The 19,370-nt window shown below is 42.0% G+C and overlaps 1 protein-coding gene across 2 annotated transcripts in view; it reads right to left on the bottom strand.

The window, feature by feature from the left end:
* NPHP1 (nephrocystin 1) overlaps positions 1-19,370 on the bottom strand; it is an 89,486-nt gene that overhangs the window by 61,330 nt on the left and 8,786 nt on the right. For both annotated transcript variants that reach the window (XM_044292287.1, XM_044292288.1), the window contains exons 3-8: positions 13,713-13,786; positions 13,256-13,316; positions 10,363-10,490; positions 9,137-9,308; positions 4,264-4,365; positions 3,926-4,023 (exon numbers count right to left, since the gene is read on the bottom strand). In XM_044292287.1, coding sequence (XP_044148222.1) covers positions 3,926-4,023; positions 4,264-4,365; positions 9,137-9,308; positions 10,363-10,490; positions 13,256-13,316; positions 13,713-13,786 — 635 coding nt within the window. The remainder of the gene's footprint in view (positions 1-3,925; positions 4,024-4,263; positions 4,366-9,136; positions 9,309-10,362; positions 10,491-13,255; positions 13,317-13,712; positions 13,787-19,370) is intronic.

Genomic DNA, 19,370 nt, shown 5'->3' with positions numbered 1-19,370 from the left:
CGGTTTTAGGTATTGGGTAAAGTATCGCAGCATTTCGAAGCGTACTTGTGTAAATGTATCGTTGTTATAGCTGCCCCCCCTACTTTTGTCCTGGCCCCCAGTGTGCCCCCCCAAATTTTGAAAGCTAGAGACGCCACTGCGTCCAGGGAGGTTGGCTACAGTCCCATGGATCTTAAACTTATGAATAATATGTGCAACTGTACTCACAGGAACATCTAGTTGCTTGGAGATGGTCTTATAGCCTTTACCTTTAACATGCTTGTCTATAATTTTCTTTCTGATCTCTTGAGACAGCTCTTTCCTTTGCTTCCTCTGGTCCATGTCGAGTGTGGTACACACCATATCACCAAACAACACAGTGATTACCTGGAGCCATATATATAGGCCCAATGGCTGATTACAAGGTTGTAGACACCTGTGATGCTAATTAGTGGACACACCTTGAATTAACATGTCCCTTTGGTCACATTATGTTCTGTGTTTTCTAGGGGTACCATCATTTTTGTCCATGCCTGTTTCATGAGTTTATTTTTTTACATAATTCTGTTGAAGCATGGTTGAAAAACAATGTCTGACTTTCATTGGTTAACATTTATAGAATTTTAATTTATTATTACTTTTGTCAGATTAAAGTTATTTCTGTGACCATTGTGACTTTTTCTTTCATTGACCAAAGGGTACCAACAATTTTGTCCACGTCTGTAGGAGACAAAATAGTAAAAACAAAGGGTGTAGATAAAGTGAGGAAGAGCTGGGATTTTTTTTTTAATTATTTTTGGTGCATTTTCTGCGTTTAGTGTGCCTTTAAACATGTAGGAATATAGAGGGGTATGGAACAAAATCTGCAGTGGAGATACTTTTGGCTATTGATAGACATTTAAAGGGGTCCTCTGGAAATGAAGAAAATAAAAATACTTAAATATTACTTTATTATAAATATGTTTCCAAAGACCTTTCATTAGCTATAGTGGCTTGTTTTGTCAGGGGAGTAATCATTAGGAGAAATTAAAGGGGTATTCCCATCTTTAAGATCATATCTAAAAAAATTCCCCTAGTGTCATAAACTATTTTTGCAATTAGGTTCTATTATTTATAATGCAGCCATTCTGAAAAATTCCTTCCCTCTTACAGCATTGTTTATATTTGGAAACCCATAGATACGGCCACCGCTCCACGGGCCGTGCTTGCGCAGACCGCACTTACTGTTCACCCAGACAGCCAGCCATTCTCACAGGAACGCACACGCTAGCTGCGCATGCGCTGATCTCATTTCTTCTCTGCCGCGTCTGATACAGAGCTGCGCATGCTCTGTATGCTGCGTGGCCTTCCAGGCGAGCGGCGGAGAGAGAGAGAGCCCATAGGAGTGAGCGGCATTACCGAGGAGGTGCACAGACAGCATATGTAAGTGCCAAGAGAACCTCAACCACTAATCCACCAACGATTTTCTTTATTAGATCCATCAAAGGGGGTAAAATATATAGAGCAGGGAAGCTGGGCACAAAAATATTTAGGGCAGGGACGCTGGGCACAATGTAATTTATTGCAGGGACGCTGGGGCCAATATAATTTAGTTTAGGGACGCTGGGCACAATGTCATTTAGTGCAGGGACGCCGTGCACAATGTCATTTTTTTGCAGGGACGCTGGGCACAATGTTATGTAGTGCAGGGACGCTGGGGACAATACTATCATAGTATCCACATGAACGAGCACGCAGGACTCAGCTCTCAGTGTGAGGTAATAGGAAGACGTGGCCAGCCTTCAATCTAGCTGCCTAAGACAGCCCAGATTTAGAAGCCTCAAACCAGGAAGCGAATTCTGCTGTAACTGCAGCTCCAGCTGATTTAGCAAGATGGGAATACCCCTTTAAATGGACGCAGTCCTATTAGAACACACAAAACACAGCAGGACAAGTTACTTCACAGCACTGAGCTAAAGAGCTGCTTCATCCTCCTCTCTGCTCTGCTTGTCAGGGATTATGGCCCTGAATACAGATGATAGGATCTTCAGCTGAATCTCTGTAGGAATGGAGCTAATGAGGAGACATGAAGTACAGCGAGGAGGTGGGGGATGTGGATAATAAGCAGCAGCTCTTGTATGTAGTCTCCATTACCACAGTCCTGTCCCTCCTCTCTGTACTTCATATCTCCTCGTGAATACCATTCCGACAGAGATTCAGCTGAAGATCTTATCATCTGTATTCAGGATCATAATCCCTGACATGTAGGAGAGGAAGATGAGACAGCTCTTTAGCTCAGTGCTCTGCTGTGTGATTAGGACAGAATTTGTGTGTACGAATAGGACGGTGGCCATTTTATTTCTCCTGATGATTGCTCCCCAGACAAAACGATCCATTATAACTGATAAAAGGTATTTGGGAATATATGTATAACAAAGTAACATTTAAGTATTTTCATTTTCTTAATTCCTGGAGAACCCCTAAGGGGTTGTCCCATGACAGCAACTACTACAACCGCTCAGCTTTCTCAAACAGTTCCATAGAGTTGAATGGAGTAGCAGACATGCACGTGTATCTGCCTCTCCATTCAAACAGGGAACATATGTCCCTGTTCTAGTGATTGGCAGGGAACCCAATGATCGGACCCCTTGCCGATCAGACACTTACCTAAGTTGTTGTCATGGCACACCCTCTTTAAGGCTACTTTCACACTTGAGTTGTTGTTTTCCGGCATTGAGATCTGGCAGAGAATCTCAATACTGAAAAAAAAAAATTTCTGTTTAGTCCTCATGCATTCTGAATGGAAAGAGAACCGATTAGGGTGCATCAGGATGTCTTCTGTTCCATTAGCATTCTGTTTTGTGACCGGACATAAAACCGCTGCAAACTGCAGTTTTGTGTCCGGTCATAAAAACAGAAAACTGCAAGTCTGAAAGTAGCCTAAGTGCGTTAACATAAATAATGGTATTAACACAATAAAACAATATTTAAGTGTTCTTGTATGGCAAGAGCACTTACTGTTATCTCACATATATTCTTATTATTATGGCCATTATTGGTCCTATAGGAATGAATAACAGAATGTTCAAAACTAGAGTGGGAGCTGACAAAAGCTAGAGTGTGAGCTGAAAAATCAGGACATGATTTCTAAACTGCCACCACTCTCTCATTTTAAAGCCCAACTACACAAATCTTATATCAAAACGTTCAGCTAGCCCTGCTGCCACTAAAAATGCCTGGCTATGCCATAGTCCTGATAGTTTTCACAATATGACTATTTGTTTGCAACTCACGCCGCCCATTGACATTCATTGAAACTCCACTCTAGCCACCTCAAATTTGAAGGGCACTTTCTAAACTGCGACTGTGCCTTAATTTTTAATATTTCAGAGACATATACATCAACATGTAGGTCGGGGTCATACAACATGTAGGTCATGCCATAGGAACCCAGGTATGCGAGCAGCCAGCAGAGTGACAAAAGCTAGAGTGTGAGCTGAATAATCAGGACATGATTTCTAAACTGCCGCCACTCCCCAATTTTCAAGCTCACCTACACAAATCGGCTGCAAATGTTTTTATAAATGTATGTTTTAATGTAACTGTGAAGCACTTTGGGCAACAACATTGCAATTAAATGTGCTATATAAATAAATAAAAGTTAAAATGCATTTCTCACTTAATCAAGTTTGCCATGTGCTTTTTTTTAAATTTGATCAATGAATTGGTTAGTGTAATGTTTACTATCTTTACTCACTCCAAACACTCCACACAATTACTCTGCCCACTCCATAAAGTTACTATGCCCAGTCAAACCTTTCCAATTACTCCAGCCACTCCAACCACACAACGGTTACTCAAGCCACTCCACCTAGTTACTCCGCCCATTCCAGTTGTAGACTACTGGTGGAGGCAAGAACACTTCACACAATTTTCCCAGAAATTGTAGCTTTTCTAGTTATATAACCTTTTCGTGTTGACAGTGTTATCTTCTGCTGACTCTTCCTCCTCATCTTCACTTTCTTCTTCACTAGGACTTGGACTATGATCAGTCCCTTTGTACATCTAAGAATTTCATAATGAAATATAAAAATACTAGAAATATCAAAAGGCAAAGTTAGAGGTGCAATGAGTAATGACCAGAAAATAAATATGTGAAACTGAATATCTGTGTAAAAAACATATACTGCCAACCCGTATTGCTGCGCTCCACTTCATGATGGAATGGGCAGGTATTTAGTAACAGATATTTGGGACTTACCTACAAGTATTTATTAATTACAAGACATTTGATTTGGGACGCACCTGCAAGTAGGTCTTGGGTACTAGACCCTGAACTCCCTTAGAGTTTTGGGCCACCCACCAACCATCAGGTTTTTTGTCAAGAATCTGCAGCACTTCTCCTTTCTATAAAGACATAAAAATACTTGTCTAGTTAATTTATCTTACACCACAGAAAGAAATGGAAAAGTACAGCAAGAACATTACAGGTATCTTTACACTTATCCATTTTTTGTTTATTTATATAATATCTAAGTAATCAGGAATAAATATGGATGTAAACAGATTTTAAAAGGGTCATTGAACCAGAAAAACATATCCCCCTAGTCACAGTATATGGCATCATTATTGCTGGGACCCCCACCCATCACAATAGTGAGGTGTCGGAGTCCTCAGATGGAATGGAGTTGGAAGTGACTCTATTCAGCTTTATGGAACTGCCGAACAGAAATTGACTACAGTGCTCTGGCCGTTTCAGACCGTCACTCCATTAACTCTGAGGATTCCAGAAGCTCAGTCTTGTCATCAGCGGGGTACCAATGGTCAGACTCCCACCAATCAGATACTTATCCCTTATCCTGGGGTTAGGAGATAGGTACTTTTATGACACATGGGTCACCCCTTGACAACAAATGTTTTTTTAAGACATAAATGAAATAATTAATGTAAAGGCTGACAATTAATGTCACCCTCTATATATGGAAAAAAACGGCACACCTGAGGAAATTAGGTCACTACGTTTAATTATTAAAGAATATAGGCACATACATAAAAGGATAGTTTGCCAATTCCAAAAAACGATCAATATATAAGATCTAAAATACAGATAAGCAGTACACAATGCGCAGGAATAAAATTATCGAAAGTGGTCTAAAAAAATCCTGTACAAAAATATAATAATATAATAATAAAAAGCAACAATGAATCTCCTGGTTTGGTAAAATTAATTCCCTTAAAATGGACATATTACCTTGCCTGCTCTATTTATTTTCAAACTATACCATGTAAAATCCCCTTGATCTACTTTACTCGCCTCCGGCGCTTGACTTCTCAATTCATGTGGAATCAGTCAAGAGCGCGGCTAGGCCATAGTCTTTTGACTCGCCCTAAATTGGAGGGAGGGACAGGTTTACCTAACTTTTTGACATATTATAGGGCTGCAGTTATAAACTGCGTCTTAGATCTTTTTCACAACAAGGATACTAAGTTGTGGGTAGATATTGAGCATGTTACAAATCCCCACCTGGCAACAGGCATATTTTGGCTGCCCCCTAACTCCTTATACAATCTCCCGCATGCCCAATCTTTTTTTTGTATAACTGTCTTTTTATTGAAGAAAAGGTACAATAATAAAAGTACACGTTTACAATTTTTTCATGTAAATATTTGACAATCAAACATTTTAAATGCAAAAAGTAGCAGGAATGATAATACAGATATATCATCAAAGTATTAATCCTAACAATCCCAATCAAATGTCATCATGTCGTAATAAATCCCGATAGCCGGGTAAATAATACCCACACTCTAATATGATATTATATACTATAAAGACAAAAATAGAAGACAAGACAAGACACTTAAGGATAGACATACAAAAAGGGGAAGAGGATCCGCATGCCTAATCTGATATGCTCCTCCCTACTTTAGCCGCCTCATGGATTAAGTTTGCACCTAAACTAAATTTAGCTAAGATCCCAGGTCCCCTCTCAATGCTCACTGATCACCCAGATTTACCTGTGGGACTTAAACAGGTGCCCGCCTTTCGAGCTAACTACACATCAACAGTCAGACTGAGAGACGTCTGTTCTTCTACTGGGATACGCCCTCTCGAAGACCTATCGCACATACTCCCGCCATCTCCCGGAAGGTGGTTCCTCTATTTTCAGCTCAGGGGGTTCGTTGGTTCTCTGATGCCTGGTTTGCAGTCCCGCACATCTTTAACGGAATTTGAAAAGCTATGTGTTGCTCAGGTGGCCCCTGGCCATGCTATTTCTCTACTTTATGCCATACTGAACACCAGGGTGACTGAGGACAACCAAGTTGGAGATTCCTACCCCAAACTCAAGTTTATGCTTGATTGGGAGACGGAATTGGATGAAGTCTTTACTGGGGATGAATGGAAACGTTCTTTGCTTCTTACGCATAAGATCTCTATATTGTGTAATTTACAAGAACTCAATTATAAAATACTTACCAAATGGTATCGGACACCGGAGAAATTGCATTGCTTCTACCCCTCGGTTTCTGAGCTATGTTGGCGGTGCTTGGGTGCTAGGGGGACCATGACCCATATATGGTGGGATTGTCCGAGGCTTAACCCGTTATGGGTAGATGTCTTCAAGCTTTATAATTTTCTATTCCGGGCCACCGTAGCATTGTCCCCTTCCATCGCTCTGCTATCTATTTTCCCGGGGCGGATTTCGCATATTAAACAGGGGTCATTGCAGCTTTTTATGTTTGCCATGAGACAAATTATACCGCGCAATTGGAAGTCAACCGATAGTTTGAGAAGGATCACTTGGGTCTCTGCACTGGATGTGCTGATCCACAGAGAGGAGATGTGTGCCTCTGATCAAAACAAGATTCCGGCGTTTCTTAAGAGTTGGGAGCCTTGGTCCAGGTTTAGAGCCTCTACCTCATTCTCGGTTTGGGTGGCTTCGGGGTTTCTCCCTGATTCCCCTCCCTAAAAGTGCCTAGTTATTCACCAGCTATGCCCTACGATTTCTCCCCTCCCAACGCCCGAACCCCCCCCCCCCCTCCTAGGGTGTGTCGTCTTGTCTTCCCTTCTTTTCTGTTAATGTCTGTCTAGAATTATTGGCCTATGTATCATTTGTTTGAGGGCCTTATTTAGCCCTTTTGGGGCCTTTTGATTCCGCTGACTATATGACAGCTGGTTGTTTGCAATACAGTTACGGATACATGCTTGTACCATGTCCTTGATGCTATATTGCTGTTTAAGACTGCATGTCGCTTTGTAACTATATATGTGGTTTCTATACTGCAATTTGTGATGTTTCCTTTATGATTATAAAAGAAAATAAAAACTTATTGAACCATAAAAAGCAACAATGAATATAGCAGCAAATGGCAAGTAGACAGCAATACTGGGCAGCAAATACTAGGTGACAGCTTCGGTCCAATAAATAACAAATAGGCAGCAACAATAGGCAACACAGTGCTGAGTGGCAGCTTTAGTCCAATACCTCCAATACACTATTGGCAACAAATTGTATCAAAGCGTCTGTCCAACATGAAAAGTCACTGATCATTCCCTTACTTGGTCCTTCCAATACTTGAGAACATGCGCAAAGTTCAACACACTAAAATCCTTATATTAGTACGGTAGTGCGATACTCTGAATCATGCGCACACCTCACTGTGACTGCTAGGAGGACTTTTTCAGTCAGCTCCCCATACTGAAAACCCTTCACCAAGGTCGCCTGTCTCAAAGCCTCCGCCAAGGGTTCCACCGCCACCGCAAACAATAGCGGGGACAGGGGACACCCCTGTCTCGTCCCTCTATGTAACTCAAAGGGGTCCGACAAGGCCCCATTAATTCGTAGCACAGCTTTCGGGGAACTATTATGTATATTCTAATGTCACCCTCTGCATCAATTTCAACCTTTCCGTGCTCTCAATATAAAAAATTGTCACCTATGGACAATGGACAACAGTGAAAATGTTTTCACAAACGATCTATAACAACAGATAAAAAAACCTGATGACACATAGCTTCAGAAAAAAAAAAAAATCGCTAAAATCGCTAAAACAAAGGAGTAGAAGCACTCAGCTTAGGCTGCTTTCACACTAGCGTTCGGGTTTCCGTTCGTGAGCTCCGTTTGAAGGAGCTCACGAGCGGACCCGAACGCAGCCGTCCAGCCCTGATGCAGTCTGAATGGAGGCGGATCCGCTCAGACTGCATCAGTCTGGCGGCGTTCAGCCTCCGCTCCGCTCGCCTCCGCACGGACAGGCGGACAGCTGAACGCTGCTTGCAGCGTTCGGGTGTCCGCCTGGCCGTGCGGAGGCGTGCGGATCCGTCCAGACTTACAATGTAAGTCAATGGGGACGGATCCGTTTGAAGATGCCACAATGTGGCTCAATCTTCAAGCGGATCCGTCCCCCATTGACTTTACATTGAAAGTCTGGACGGATCCGTCCCAGGCTATTTTCACACTTAGCTTTTTTTAGCTAATATAATGCAGACGGATCCGTTCTGAACGGAGCCTCCGTCTGCATTATTATGGGCGGATCCGTTCAGAACGGATCCGCCCGAACGCTAGTGTGAAAGTAGCCTAAGCCCTATGACCCTTCACTTCTGAAGGTTCAACTTGGCAGTCCTCCAAAAACCAAGTGAGTTGTGTACAGACGTAAAGACTTTCTATAGACCTGTACACTGCTTACCCAGGGCTGCAAAGAGAGACTAGCAGACCTGATTAGAATCCAAGGAGCACAACGCTCAGCTGGGCACTTTGCCCCTTCGTTTTAGCAGTCAGATTGTGTTTTAGACGCTGGTCTTAATAACCCTGCACTGGCACTTGATGGCCGTTGCGACTTGCTTAAATATACGCCAGCATCCTTTGCTGGCGTTGATGTAAGTCATTTTCTATGCCTAAAACAGGCATAAGCCAAAAAAAGTCCCCTTTTTACACCACCTCGGAAAAGTGGCGTGAGTGAGGAAAAGTTGCAGATCCCCTTTGCTACTGAATTTGTAACAAAAGTACGCCATAAGTGACCTCCAAAGTTTTTAAATGATTGATACCTTTGAATTCATTTTCTATGATTTTGCTGTCAGTGACATGGAAAGAATTTCTATGAAGACTATATTGTAAAGTAATAAAGAGAGGATTTTATGTAAGCCACATTCATGCTATTGCAAGAAATCACAAATCCTTACTTGAAAAGTTAAATCCTCTTTCTGCTGCGCCTGAAAATCTCCAAGGGTGATAAAATGTTTCGCAGTTACATCTAATTCATCTTCTTCCTCTTCCTCCTCCTCCTCTTCTTCATCATCATCATCCTCTTCGTCCTCCTCTTCCTCGCTTTCCTCTTCATCTGCACTTGTTTGTCTATTGGTGAAAAGTATAGAATACAATGGCTTAGACAAATGCTATAATAAAAAACGAACGTAAAGCTATAGAACAGTGATGGCAACCCTTTTAGACATCGGGTGCCCAAACTGCAACCCAAAACCCCCTATAATTATATAACTGTATAGAAGCTATCAGTACCATTGAAATGAATAGGATGGCTTGGGTGTAATTACACCTGCTCACCGCTGCAGATGCAATGGCGAGCAGGTAAACAATAAAGAGGAGGCAGCGCTGGCACGGCGCGCGCCTTCTCTTCAAACAGCTGATTGTGTCGGACCCCAGCCGATCTGATATTGATGACCTATCCTGAGGATAGGTCATCAATAAATATAACTTGGACAACCCCTTTAAATAATCTACTTTTTTATTCATTAGATGCATGTGATGCAACTCTCAAACCCTCTAGGAGACATCACAAATCTATATTTCCTTTTCTACCACAGTTTTCCCAAATAGGTACAGATGCCCCATATCCCCAACGCAAAATAGACTGGCATCTCTTATACTCAGCTTTGATCAAATGCTCAGTCATGTAATCATTATGAACAGCCTCCGATTTAAATTCAGTACACTGTCAGAGCTGTATATATAGCCATAAACAAGGCAGATTTAGGGTTTACCTATGAGCATTGTTCTAATGCTTTCGAAAAATAGTGTTATGCGCTGGCTCAAGTGTCTTAGCACACTCAGCACTGGAGATGCTAAAGGGTACCCGGTGACCAAAATTATTTGTTTGATTAAGACAATTTATTAAAAGGGTTTCCTGCAATTACATCAGTGATTTGTTGCTGCGTTCTAATGGTGCAGCTCTGTCAGACATCTGAGTTCTCATGCCCAGTCTGGACGCTGGCATTCCTTACTGCTGAATGGCAGTTCATTAAACAACATTCATTGGCAGTATCTGGGCACACCCACAGAGAAGATCAGAAGAGAAAGAGACAGAGGAAGTTTCTGGGCATGATGATAAAGTAGTCGTGAGATTACTGATTTGGAGCTGAAAAATTGGTAAAGAATCCATGATAACATTTACTTAAGATCTTCTTCTCCACGAGCTAAAGTCTTTGCCAGATTCTGCAACTGGTGAGACAGCTGCACCAGTCTCCGATCTTCATCCCCTTTTCTCTGGTCATAATTCCCAACAGGCCCTGGTTCATCAGTCTAAAAGTAAAGAAAGACAATAGATTTCACTTATAAGAAGCAAAATTTTGCAAGATCTCGATATGGAAGATCTCATTTAAAGGGAACCTGTCACCGGGATTTTGTGTATAGAGCTGAGGACATGGGTTGCTAGATGGCCGCTAGCACATCCACAATATCCAGTCCCCATAGCTCTGTGTGCTTTTATTGTGTAAAAAAAACGATTTGCACATTAAAATTGGAAAAACCCTCCCAAAAATGTCACTTTTTTTATTGTAGATTTTAACTATCTGTCTGCAGTAAATCTTGTTGGTGCACAACTCAGGGGACATAATTGCATTTTTATCCCCTTAGTGGCATAATACATTTTAGCCTTAAGAACCAATAAGAACCAATTTCCCCTTTTTGTGTTCCAGCAGTCATAACTTTTTAATTTTTAATTTTGCGGGATTAAGGTCCATTTACACGTCCGTAGAATGGGTCCGGATCCATTCTGCAACGTTGCGGAACAAATTCGGACCCATTTATTCTCTATGGGGCCCGGAAGAGATGCAGACAGCACATAGTGTGCTGTCCGCATCCACATTTCCGGAGCGCGGCCCCGATCTTCCGGTCCTCGGCTCCTGAAAAAAATAGAACACATCCTATTCTTGTTAGCAATTGCGGACAAGAATAGGCAGTTCTATGGGGGTGCCGGCCGGGTGTATTGTGGATCCGCAATACACTTCGGACGTGTGAATGGACCCTTAGCTGTAGGTTTTTTAGGAACCGTTTTGGGATAGTGTACTAAATAACTTTTATAAATTTATTTGTGGGGGGGGGGGGGGGGGGGGGACAACAGCAATTTTAACATTATTTTGTGAAATTTATCAATGACGTTCAATGTGTGGTAAAAATAACAATTTTATTATGTTGGTCAGTACAGTGATGATAATGCCACATTTATATTTAATTTTTTTTCCTTTCCTCCTGCACGCTTTCAGCTCATTCTCCTCCAGACTGAAGGGGAAGGGGGGCGGCTGCTTTAGCTGCTCATATCTCTGGTTTGGTAGCAGCTGGAGATAGGGCATTCCAAGCTTTCAAACAATACCATACTATCAGCAATATCTTCAGTACATGGGAAGTTATCGCTGTTAGAAATCAGGATGCTGTGAATGCAGCTAAAAGTAAAAGCAGGTTTTACCACGATTATTCCCAACTTGATTTCTAACGATGATATGTCCTGTTTAGCTTCGGCTAATGCTGTCATGTTGGTCTTGATTAAAAGCCTGGAATGCCAGCTTTCATACAAGACTAATATGACAAGATCAGGCACATGCTACTAGCTGCTACTAGTCAGGAGATATCAGCAGCTAAAGAAGACCCCCTTCCCCTTCGGGTAGAACAGTTAAGTTATTTTCCCAGAGTTAGGTGGTTAAAGGATAACTGTCAAATTTAGACCCTAACTTCACTTTTCATATATGTAGTTACTAATAACATGATATTCCAGAATCAGTTCCTATTAGACTGACTCACCCCATATTTAATAAGATTCAGCCCTTAGCAACCAGTCTGCATAAAACTGCAATCTCACTATTCAGTTAAGATGGCCGCCACTGCCCTCCCCCTGAGGCTAATCCCACCTGCCCTCACTAGCCAGTAACAATAGCCCCCCAAAAGTGTCAGTAACCAGAGCCCTCCCCCTAAAGGGTTAATCTCCTGCAGCACATAGGGGTCCTCTTACCACATGTTGCTTTCATTTATACATTGAGCAGATGGCAGATCTCCCTTCCCTGGTCTGCGCTGCTTCAACTCTACTTCTCCAGCTCTGCTGAGTGAGGGAGCGTCTGCCAAGCGCAGGGACAGGGAGAAGTGCACACAGCCCAGGCACTGTTATCAGCTGCTGGGGAGGACCTGGCTTTACAGTCCCTGTCTGTCAGTAATGTGACCTTGCACACAGCCGGCTTCTGCGTCCTCCATCCTTCAACACATAGACGGACCATGCCTAGCAACCTTATTTTAAGCACAGGTAAAAGTAGGCAGTACAGGGAACAAAACTGTGGAATTAAGGGGTAATTGAGTACACAGTGAAAAGTTGAAATAGGGCCAAGGTGATATTAATCACCACAATCCAATACTCCCAAAAAAAATAAAAAAATGCAACAGATACTAGGTTTTCCATGATTTGAAAAAAAAATGTGCCTAGAATCAGTCTTAATACATTATTACAGTCTTAATACATGAACTCTGTAGAAAAATGATCTCTGTAAAAAATTGTAGCTCCCAAGGGTCAATAGGAGACATTTCAGCCATCTGCTTCAGTTACATGCCTGTGTAGGAGTTTCCTGTTTACATGCTGTGTCACTGCTAAACACACTGGGGAAGATTTATCAAAACCGGTGTAAAGAAAAACTGGTTTAGTTGTCCATAGCAACCAATCAGATTCCACCTTTCATTTTTCAGAGCTCCTTTCAGAAAATGATAGGTAGAACCTGATTGGTTGCCTTCGGCAACTAAATCAGTTTTCCTTTACACCAGTTTTGATAAGTCTTCCCCATTGAGTCATCTCCCCCTCCCTCCTGAATGTATATAGCCATAGCGATGATAGCCCCTGTTGCCTGCAAAGCTGCTCTGTCTGCACAGCTACGTGACAGGCGTGCAGACAGAGCAGCATCCGATTACACACAGAGCTAGTACATAGCGGCAGTACCCAGGGCTGGGCAGCAAGTGGCTCTAATGTATTATCATTATTAAAAATGTTCAATAAAAATATATGATTAAAAGAAAACATATTAACATTTTCTTACCTTTTTCAACCTCTGAAGGGCCTCTCTGTTTTTTTCGACCAAATTCTTGAGGTGAACACATCTACAAAATGAGACAAAAGTTAAAGGGGTTGTCTCACTTCAGTAAATGGCATTTATTATGTAGCTAAAGTTAATACAAGGCACTTAACTAATATATTGTGATCGTCCATATTGCCTCCTTTGCTGGCTGGATTCATTTTTCCATCACATTATAACACCGCTCGTTTCCATAGTTACGACCACCCTGCAATCCATCAGTGGTGGCCGTGCTTGCACGCTATAAGAAAAAGCGCCAGCCTATGGCGCCGTAGTCCTGGCCGCCAGAGAGGCCAGCGCTTTTTCCGATAGTGTGCAAGCAAGACCACCACTGCTGGATTGTATGGTATGATGATACTAAGGTGTGGGGAGGAACCTAGTTATAAATAACGACCCTAAACCTTTTAATTAAAGACATTACCTTTCATAGACATCTTGTCCAATTCTGGGCTCCAAAACATCTTTTTGTAAAGTCTCCTTAAGTAAATCGTCAAACTACAACACAAGCAAATGACAATAACAAACGTAAATGTCTAATTATATTTTCAGCCTAACCAAATAGAGATAGACATAGAACCTACCAAAGACCATACTAAGTAAATGAAATGGAGACCCAACAGCTGGGACCTGATGGCCCATTGAGCCAACAGCTGGCGACAGCGATCGGGATTCCAAGCCATTTCCTGTGTGTCAAGCCAGGACCAGGGAATGGACAGCGGCAGTGATCAGAGGCATCGGACTAGGAGCGGTGGCTGAATAATACCTTTATGACACATCTCCCTAGACAGCCCCTTTAATAGATTTTCTGACAGTAAATCTAGTTTGACATTTACATATCCATCACTTTCTGCTTCGAGTAGAGCTTCTCAGTTGGGGAACCTGAAGATTTCAAAGCAGAAAATTTGTGGGGTTTTCCATGTGGATTTCCGCACCAGATCCGCATGTGTTACTTGAGGTTTTTGGTGCAGATTTGATGCAGATTTTCTACAGATCTCACTCCGACACTCAAAAGAATGAAATCCGCACACAGGCCAATTTCCACATGGAAAAAAGGCAAAGTGTACATGAAGATTTTTCTAATTTCATACAATTTGCTGGTTCTGTATTACACTGCGGTTTTTCTGCACATAAATCTGCACAGAAAAAATACTAATGTAATCTTCATCGTGTGCGGGTGGCCTTAAGTGTTCCACTTACGTGTGCTGTACGTGTTCTCCACAGACGACCTACCCATTCATTTTATTGTGTTTAGTCACACATCAGTCCGTGGTATTAGGAAGAGATTCCTTGAAATTTACTTTTCAGCCGCACAGTGTCCGTGAAACACGGATGACACATGAACATCTCCACGTAGGAATCACTGACAACTTTTTCACGGATTTGAGCACAGATACAGACGTGGACAAAATTGTTGGTACCCTTTGGTCAATGAAAGAAAAAGTCACAATGGTCACAGAAATAACTTTAATCTGACAAAAGTAATAATAAATTAAAATTCTATAAATGTTAACCAATGAAAGTCAGACATTGTTTTTCAACCATGCTTCAACAGAATTATGTAAAAAAATAAACTCATGAAACAGGCATGGACAAAAATGATGGTACCCCTAGAAAACACAGAACATAATGTGACCAAAGGGACATGTTAATTCAAGGTGTGTCCACTAATTAGCATCACAGGTGTCTACAACCTTGTAATCAGCCATTGGGCCTATATATATGGCTCCAGGTAATCACTGTGTTGTTTGGTGATATGGTGTGTACCACACTCGACATGGACCAGAGGAAGCAAAGGAAAGAGCTGTCTCAAGAGATCAGAAAGAAAATTATAGACAAGCATGTTAAAGGTAAAGGCTATAAGACCATCTCCAAGCAACTAGATGTTCCTGTGAGTACAGTTGCACATATTATTCATAAGTTTAAGATCCATGGGACTGTAGCCAACCTCCCTGGACGTGGCCGCAGGAGGAAAATTGATGACAAATCTAAGAGACGGATAATCCGAATGGTAACAAAAGAGCCTAGAAAGACTTCTAAAGAGATTCAAGGTGAACTTCATGCTCAAGGAACATCAGTGTCAGATCGCACCATCCGTCGTTGTTTGAGCCAAAGTGGACTACATGGGAGACGACCAAGGAGGACACCATTGTTGAAAACGAATCATAAAAAAGCAAGACTGGAATATGCCAAACTACATGTTGACAAGCCACAAAGCTTCTGGGAGAATGTCCTGTGGACAGATGAGACAAAAATCGAAGTTTTTGCCAAGGCACATCAGCTGTATGTTCACAGACGAAAAAATGAAGCATATCAAGAAAAGAACACTGTCCCTACTGTGAAACATGGAGGAGGCTCTGTTATGTTCTGGGGCTGCTTTGCTGCGTCTGGCACAGGGTGTCTTGAATCTGTGCAGGGTACAATGAAATCTCAAGACTATCAAGGAATTCTAGAGAGAAATGTACTAGCCAGTGTCAGAAAGCTTGGTCTCAGTCGCAGGTCATGGGTCTTGCAACAGGACAATGACCCAAAACACACCGCTAAAAACACCCAAGAATGGCTAAGAGGAAAAAATTGGACTATTCTAAAGTGGCCTTCTATGAGCCCTGACCTCAATCCTATTGAGCATCTTTGGAAGGAGCTGAAACATGCAGTCTGGAAAAGGCACCCTTCAAACCGGACACAACTGGAGCAGTTTGCTCATGAGGAGTGGGCCAAAATACCTGCTGAGAGGTGCAGATGTCTCATTGACAGTTACAGGAAGCGTTTGATTGCAGTGATTGCCTCAAAAGGTTGCGCAACAAAATATTAAGTTAGGGGTACCATCATTTTTGTCCATGCCTGTTTCATGAGTTTATTTTTTTACATAATTCTGTTGAAGCATGGTTGAAAAACAATGTCTGACTTTCATTGGTTAACATTTATAGAATTTTAATTTATTATTACTTTTGTCAGATTAAAGTTATTTCTGTGACCATTGTGACTTTTTCTTTCATTGACCAAAGGGTACCAACAATTTTGTCCACGTCTGTATGTGAATGAGGCTTTATTGTTCCTGGGGAATAACTGGGTGACAACCAAGCTGACCGCCATCACAGATTCTATAGTGTTTCTCACTCCAGCCTAAAGGGAACCTGCCACATAAAATATACAGTTCAATGTGGAGGCAGAATGGTATACAGCAGGGGGAGCTGAGCAGAATGATATATAGTTGTATAAGAAAAAAATCCATATAATGTATTGCTCACTCCATGCTTAGACATCCAGTTGGTGTTTTTTTTTTTACTGACTATTATTTTTCTCATTGATAAGACTGCCGACTGGACTCCTAAACTACTGCTCTGGAAGGAGAGAAACCATTTTTGTGGCATAACACCTTTATAAGAGTTAAATGATAGGGTTAGGATTAGGGGTGGGCGATATGGCCTAAAATCTATATTGCGACATAATTTTAAGAATGTACGATATGCGATATATATCGCGATATATTGTTTTCTATATTTGGGGGGGGGGGTGTTTAAACTTTTTACTTTTTATTTAATAACTATTAGCCTCCTTAAGGGCTAGAACCCTTGTCATATTCACCCTAATAGTGGCAGTGGGCAGTTCCGATCGGAGTCCCAGCAGTGTAATGGGGTTTTCCCCATAGAAATGAATAGGAGCGGTGGCCACGCAAGCGGTGAGACCCGCACCTATCAGAAAATGGGGACATAATCTAGCGATATGCCCCCATTGTCTTAGATGGGAATACCCCTTTAAAGTGTAACCGTCATATTTTCAACAAAAAATAAATTTTAGCATATGTTACTGCTGCAGCAGCATTATGCATAAAGCAATCTTTAGTTTCTTCACTTACCACTGTTTTCCTTGAGTTTTTCCCTTAGTTACGGCTGTTTAAACATTAACAATATGAGGACCTTCTCAAGATGGCTCCTCTGCCAGTTCTCTGAGGCCAAAACTGCCTTCCCTTACTTCCCATAAACACTTGCTGGTAGCCAGCAGCTCCCTGCCAGCCAATCAGATTGGATTACTGAGACAGGGTACTGAAATATTACAGCTCGCGCTTGTGAAGGAGGGGAGGGAGGTTACATTTGGCCCATAAATCAAAAGGTATCCTTCCTCCCTCCCTGTCGGTGGCCCGTAAATCGAAGGTACCCTCCCTCCCCCCCCTCCCCTGTCTGCTTCACAAGGCAATCTGGTTTGCGCATGCGCGGTGGCCCGTAAATCAAAGGTACCCTCCCTCCCTCCCTGTGCGCGTTCACAGGTGCTGCATGTAAAATTACAGTACCCAGGTTGGTTGTGTGCAGTCGCCAACAGGCCTTCTTTTTAGCCCGTAAATCATAGGTTCCCTCCCTGTGCGCATTCACAGGCGCTGCATGTAAAATTACGGTACCCTAGTTGGTTGTGCGCAGGCGCCAACACGCCTTCTTTTCAGCCAATCAGGTGCCGGGCTCTTATATCACACCTCCTTTTGAAGCTTCTGGTGCGCCTACGTCACTACCGGAAGTGACGAGGGTACCAGATTTTAACAGGTACCATAATTTCACAGAACAAAGGCAGGCAGTGTGAAGGACCGCCCCTCCGTCTTCCTAGCCAGAGACAGACAAGACATAGCAACTGTCTTTTAAGGGAGCAGTAGAAAGGGACAGAGGACATTAATGAAAGCTGTTATTATAAGGTAATTACAGATCTTTTGGCAATCATTGACAGACTAACTCAGGTATACATGCCTAGCTCTAATAAACTAGCAAATAAATAAAAATATGACAGTTACACTTTAAGTGACAACCTTGACAACTTCCATTTGAGTGATAATGAAGCAAATATAAAGGTACTTTCACACTAGCGTTTTACTTTTCCGGCACTGAGTTCCGTCATAGGGGCTCAATACCGGAAAAGAACTGATCAGTTTTATCCTAATGCATTCTGAATGGAGAGCAATCCGTTCAGGATGCATCAGGATGTCTTCAGTTCAGTCACTGAATGACGTTTGGATGGAGGAAATACCGCAGCATGCTGCGGTATTATCTTCGTCCAAAATTCCGGATCTGGCATTAATTTACATTAAATAAAATTAAAAATACTGCAATGCCGGATCCATCCTTCTGGTCTGCGCGTGCGCAGATCGGTAAAAAAAAAATTAAAATTAAAAACATATAACAGATCCGTTTCTCCAGATGACATCCGCAGAGACGGATCCGTTCTTGCAATGCATTTTTAAGACGGATCCGGATCCGCCTACAAATTCTGTCCGTTTGCATGTAGATTGCCAGATCCGGCAAGCAGTTCCGGCGACGGAACTGCTTGCCGGATCACTCTGCCGCAAGTTTGGCTGTAGCCTAAGTTAAAAGTTTTTCCCATGATTAGGAAAATTGAACATCAGATATCACATAGAACATGACAATCTCTTTCTAACAGACTTAGAACCAGGCCTGCACCTCACATGGACCCAGAGATCTCCTCATACGTTGTTCCAAATGCTGTGCTAGATTTATTTCAAGCTGGCAACTCAGCTGGAGGCAGGCGAAGGATGGAACTGAGCATGTGCGTCCACTTCAGTGAGTTGGACAAAGAATTTTGAAAAAGAGCAGGTGGCGCCATACAGATAGATTTTAGTGAATAGCCCAGTGGCTATACTAAATTTGGACTTGCATACAATCACAAACGTATTCAGCTCCAAGTGCTGGTTTGAAAAAACGTAGAATATTTTTCGTGGGACAACGTTTAAGGAACAAGATGGAATTCTTATCAACTGAAGAACTTATAACTTACTGGTAATTTTTATTTTTATGCCCAAATTTTTTTTTTTTTTATAAATTCTAATGCAGAAAATCAATTCCTAAAAATGTAAGCAGCGTGTTCACTCTGATCATCCCAGCTTTCTACAATTTTGGAATTAAGTCACTAAAGGGATATGATTAACATGTTGATACCGACTGTACCTGTTTGCTTGTCTAAGAATGCGGCATACCTAACCAGATTTCAGAAGCTGATAGGTAACACAAAGGTGTGGCCATGTGTCCTGATAATGCGGACACTCCTAGTATCATATATATTGCAGTGATTCATTAGCCGTAACGTC

This window comes from Bufo gargarizans, chromosome 4, assembly GCF_014858855.1.
Source record: "Bufo gargarizans isolate SCDJY-AF-19 chromosome 4, ASM1485885v1, whole genome shotgun sequence".
Taxonomy (NCBI): Eukaryota; Metazoa; Chordata; class Amphibia; order Anura; family Bufonidae; genus Bufo; species Bufo gargarizans.
The sequence above is the reverse complement of the archived record's forward strand: the minus strand, read 5'-3'. Positions and strand labels throughout refer to the sequence as shown.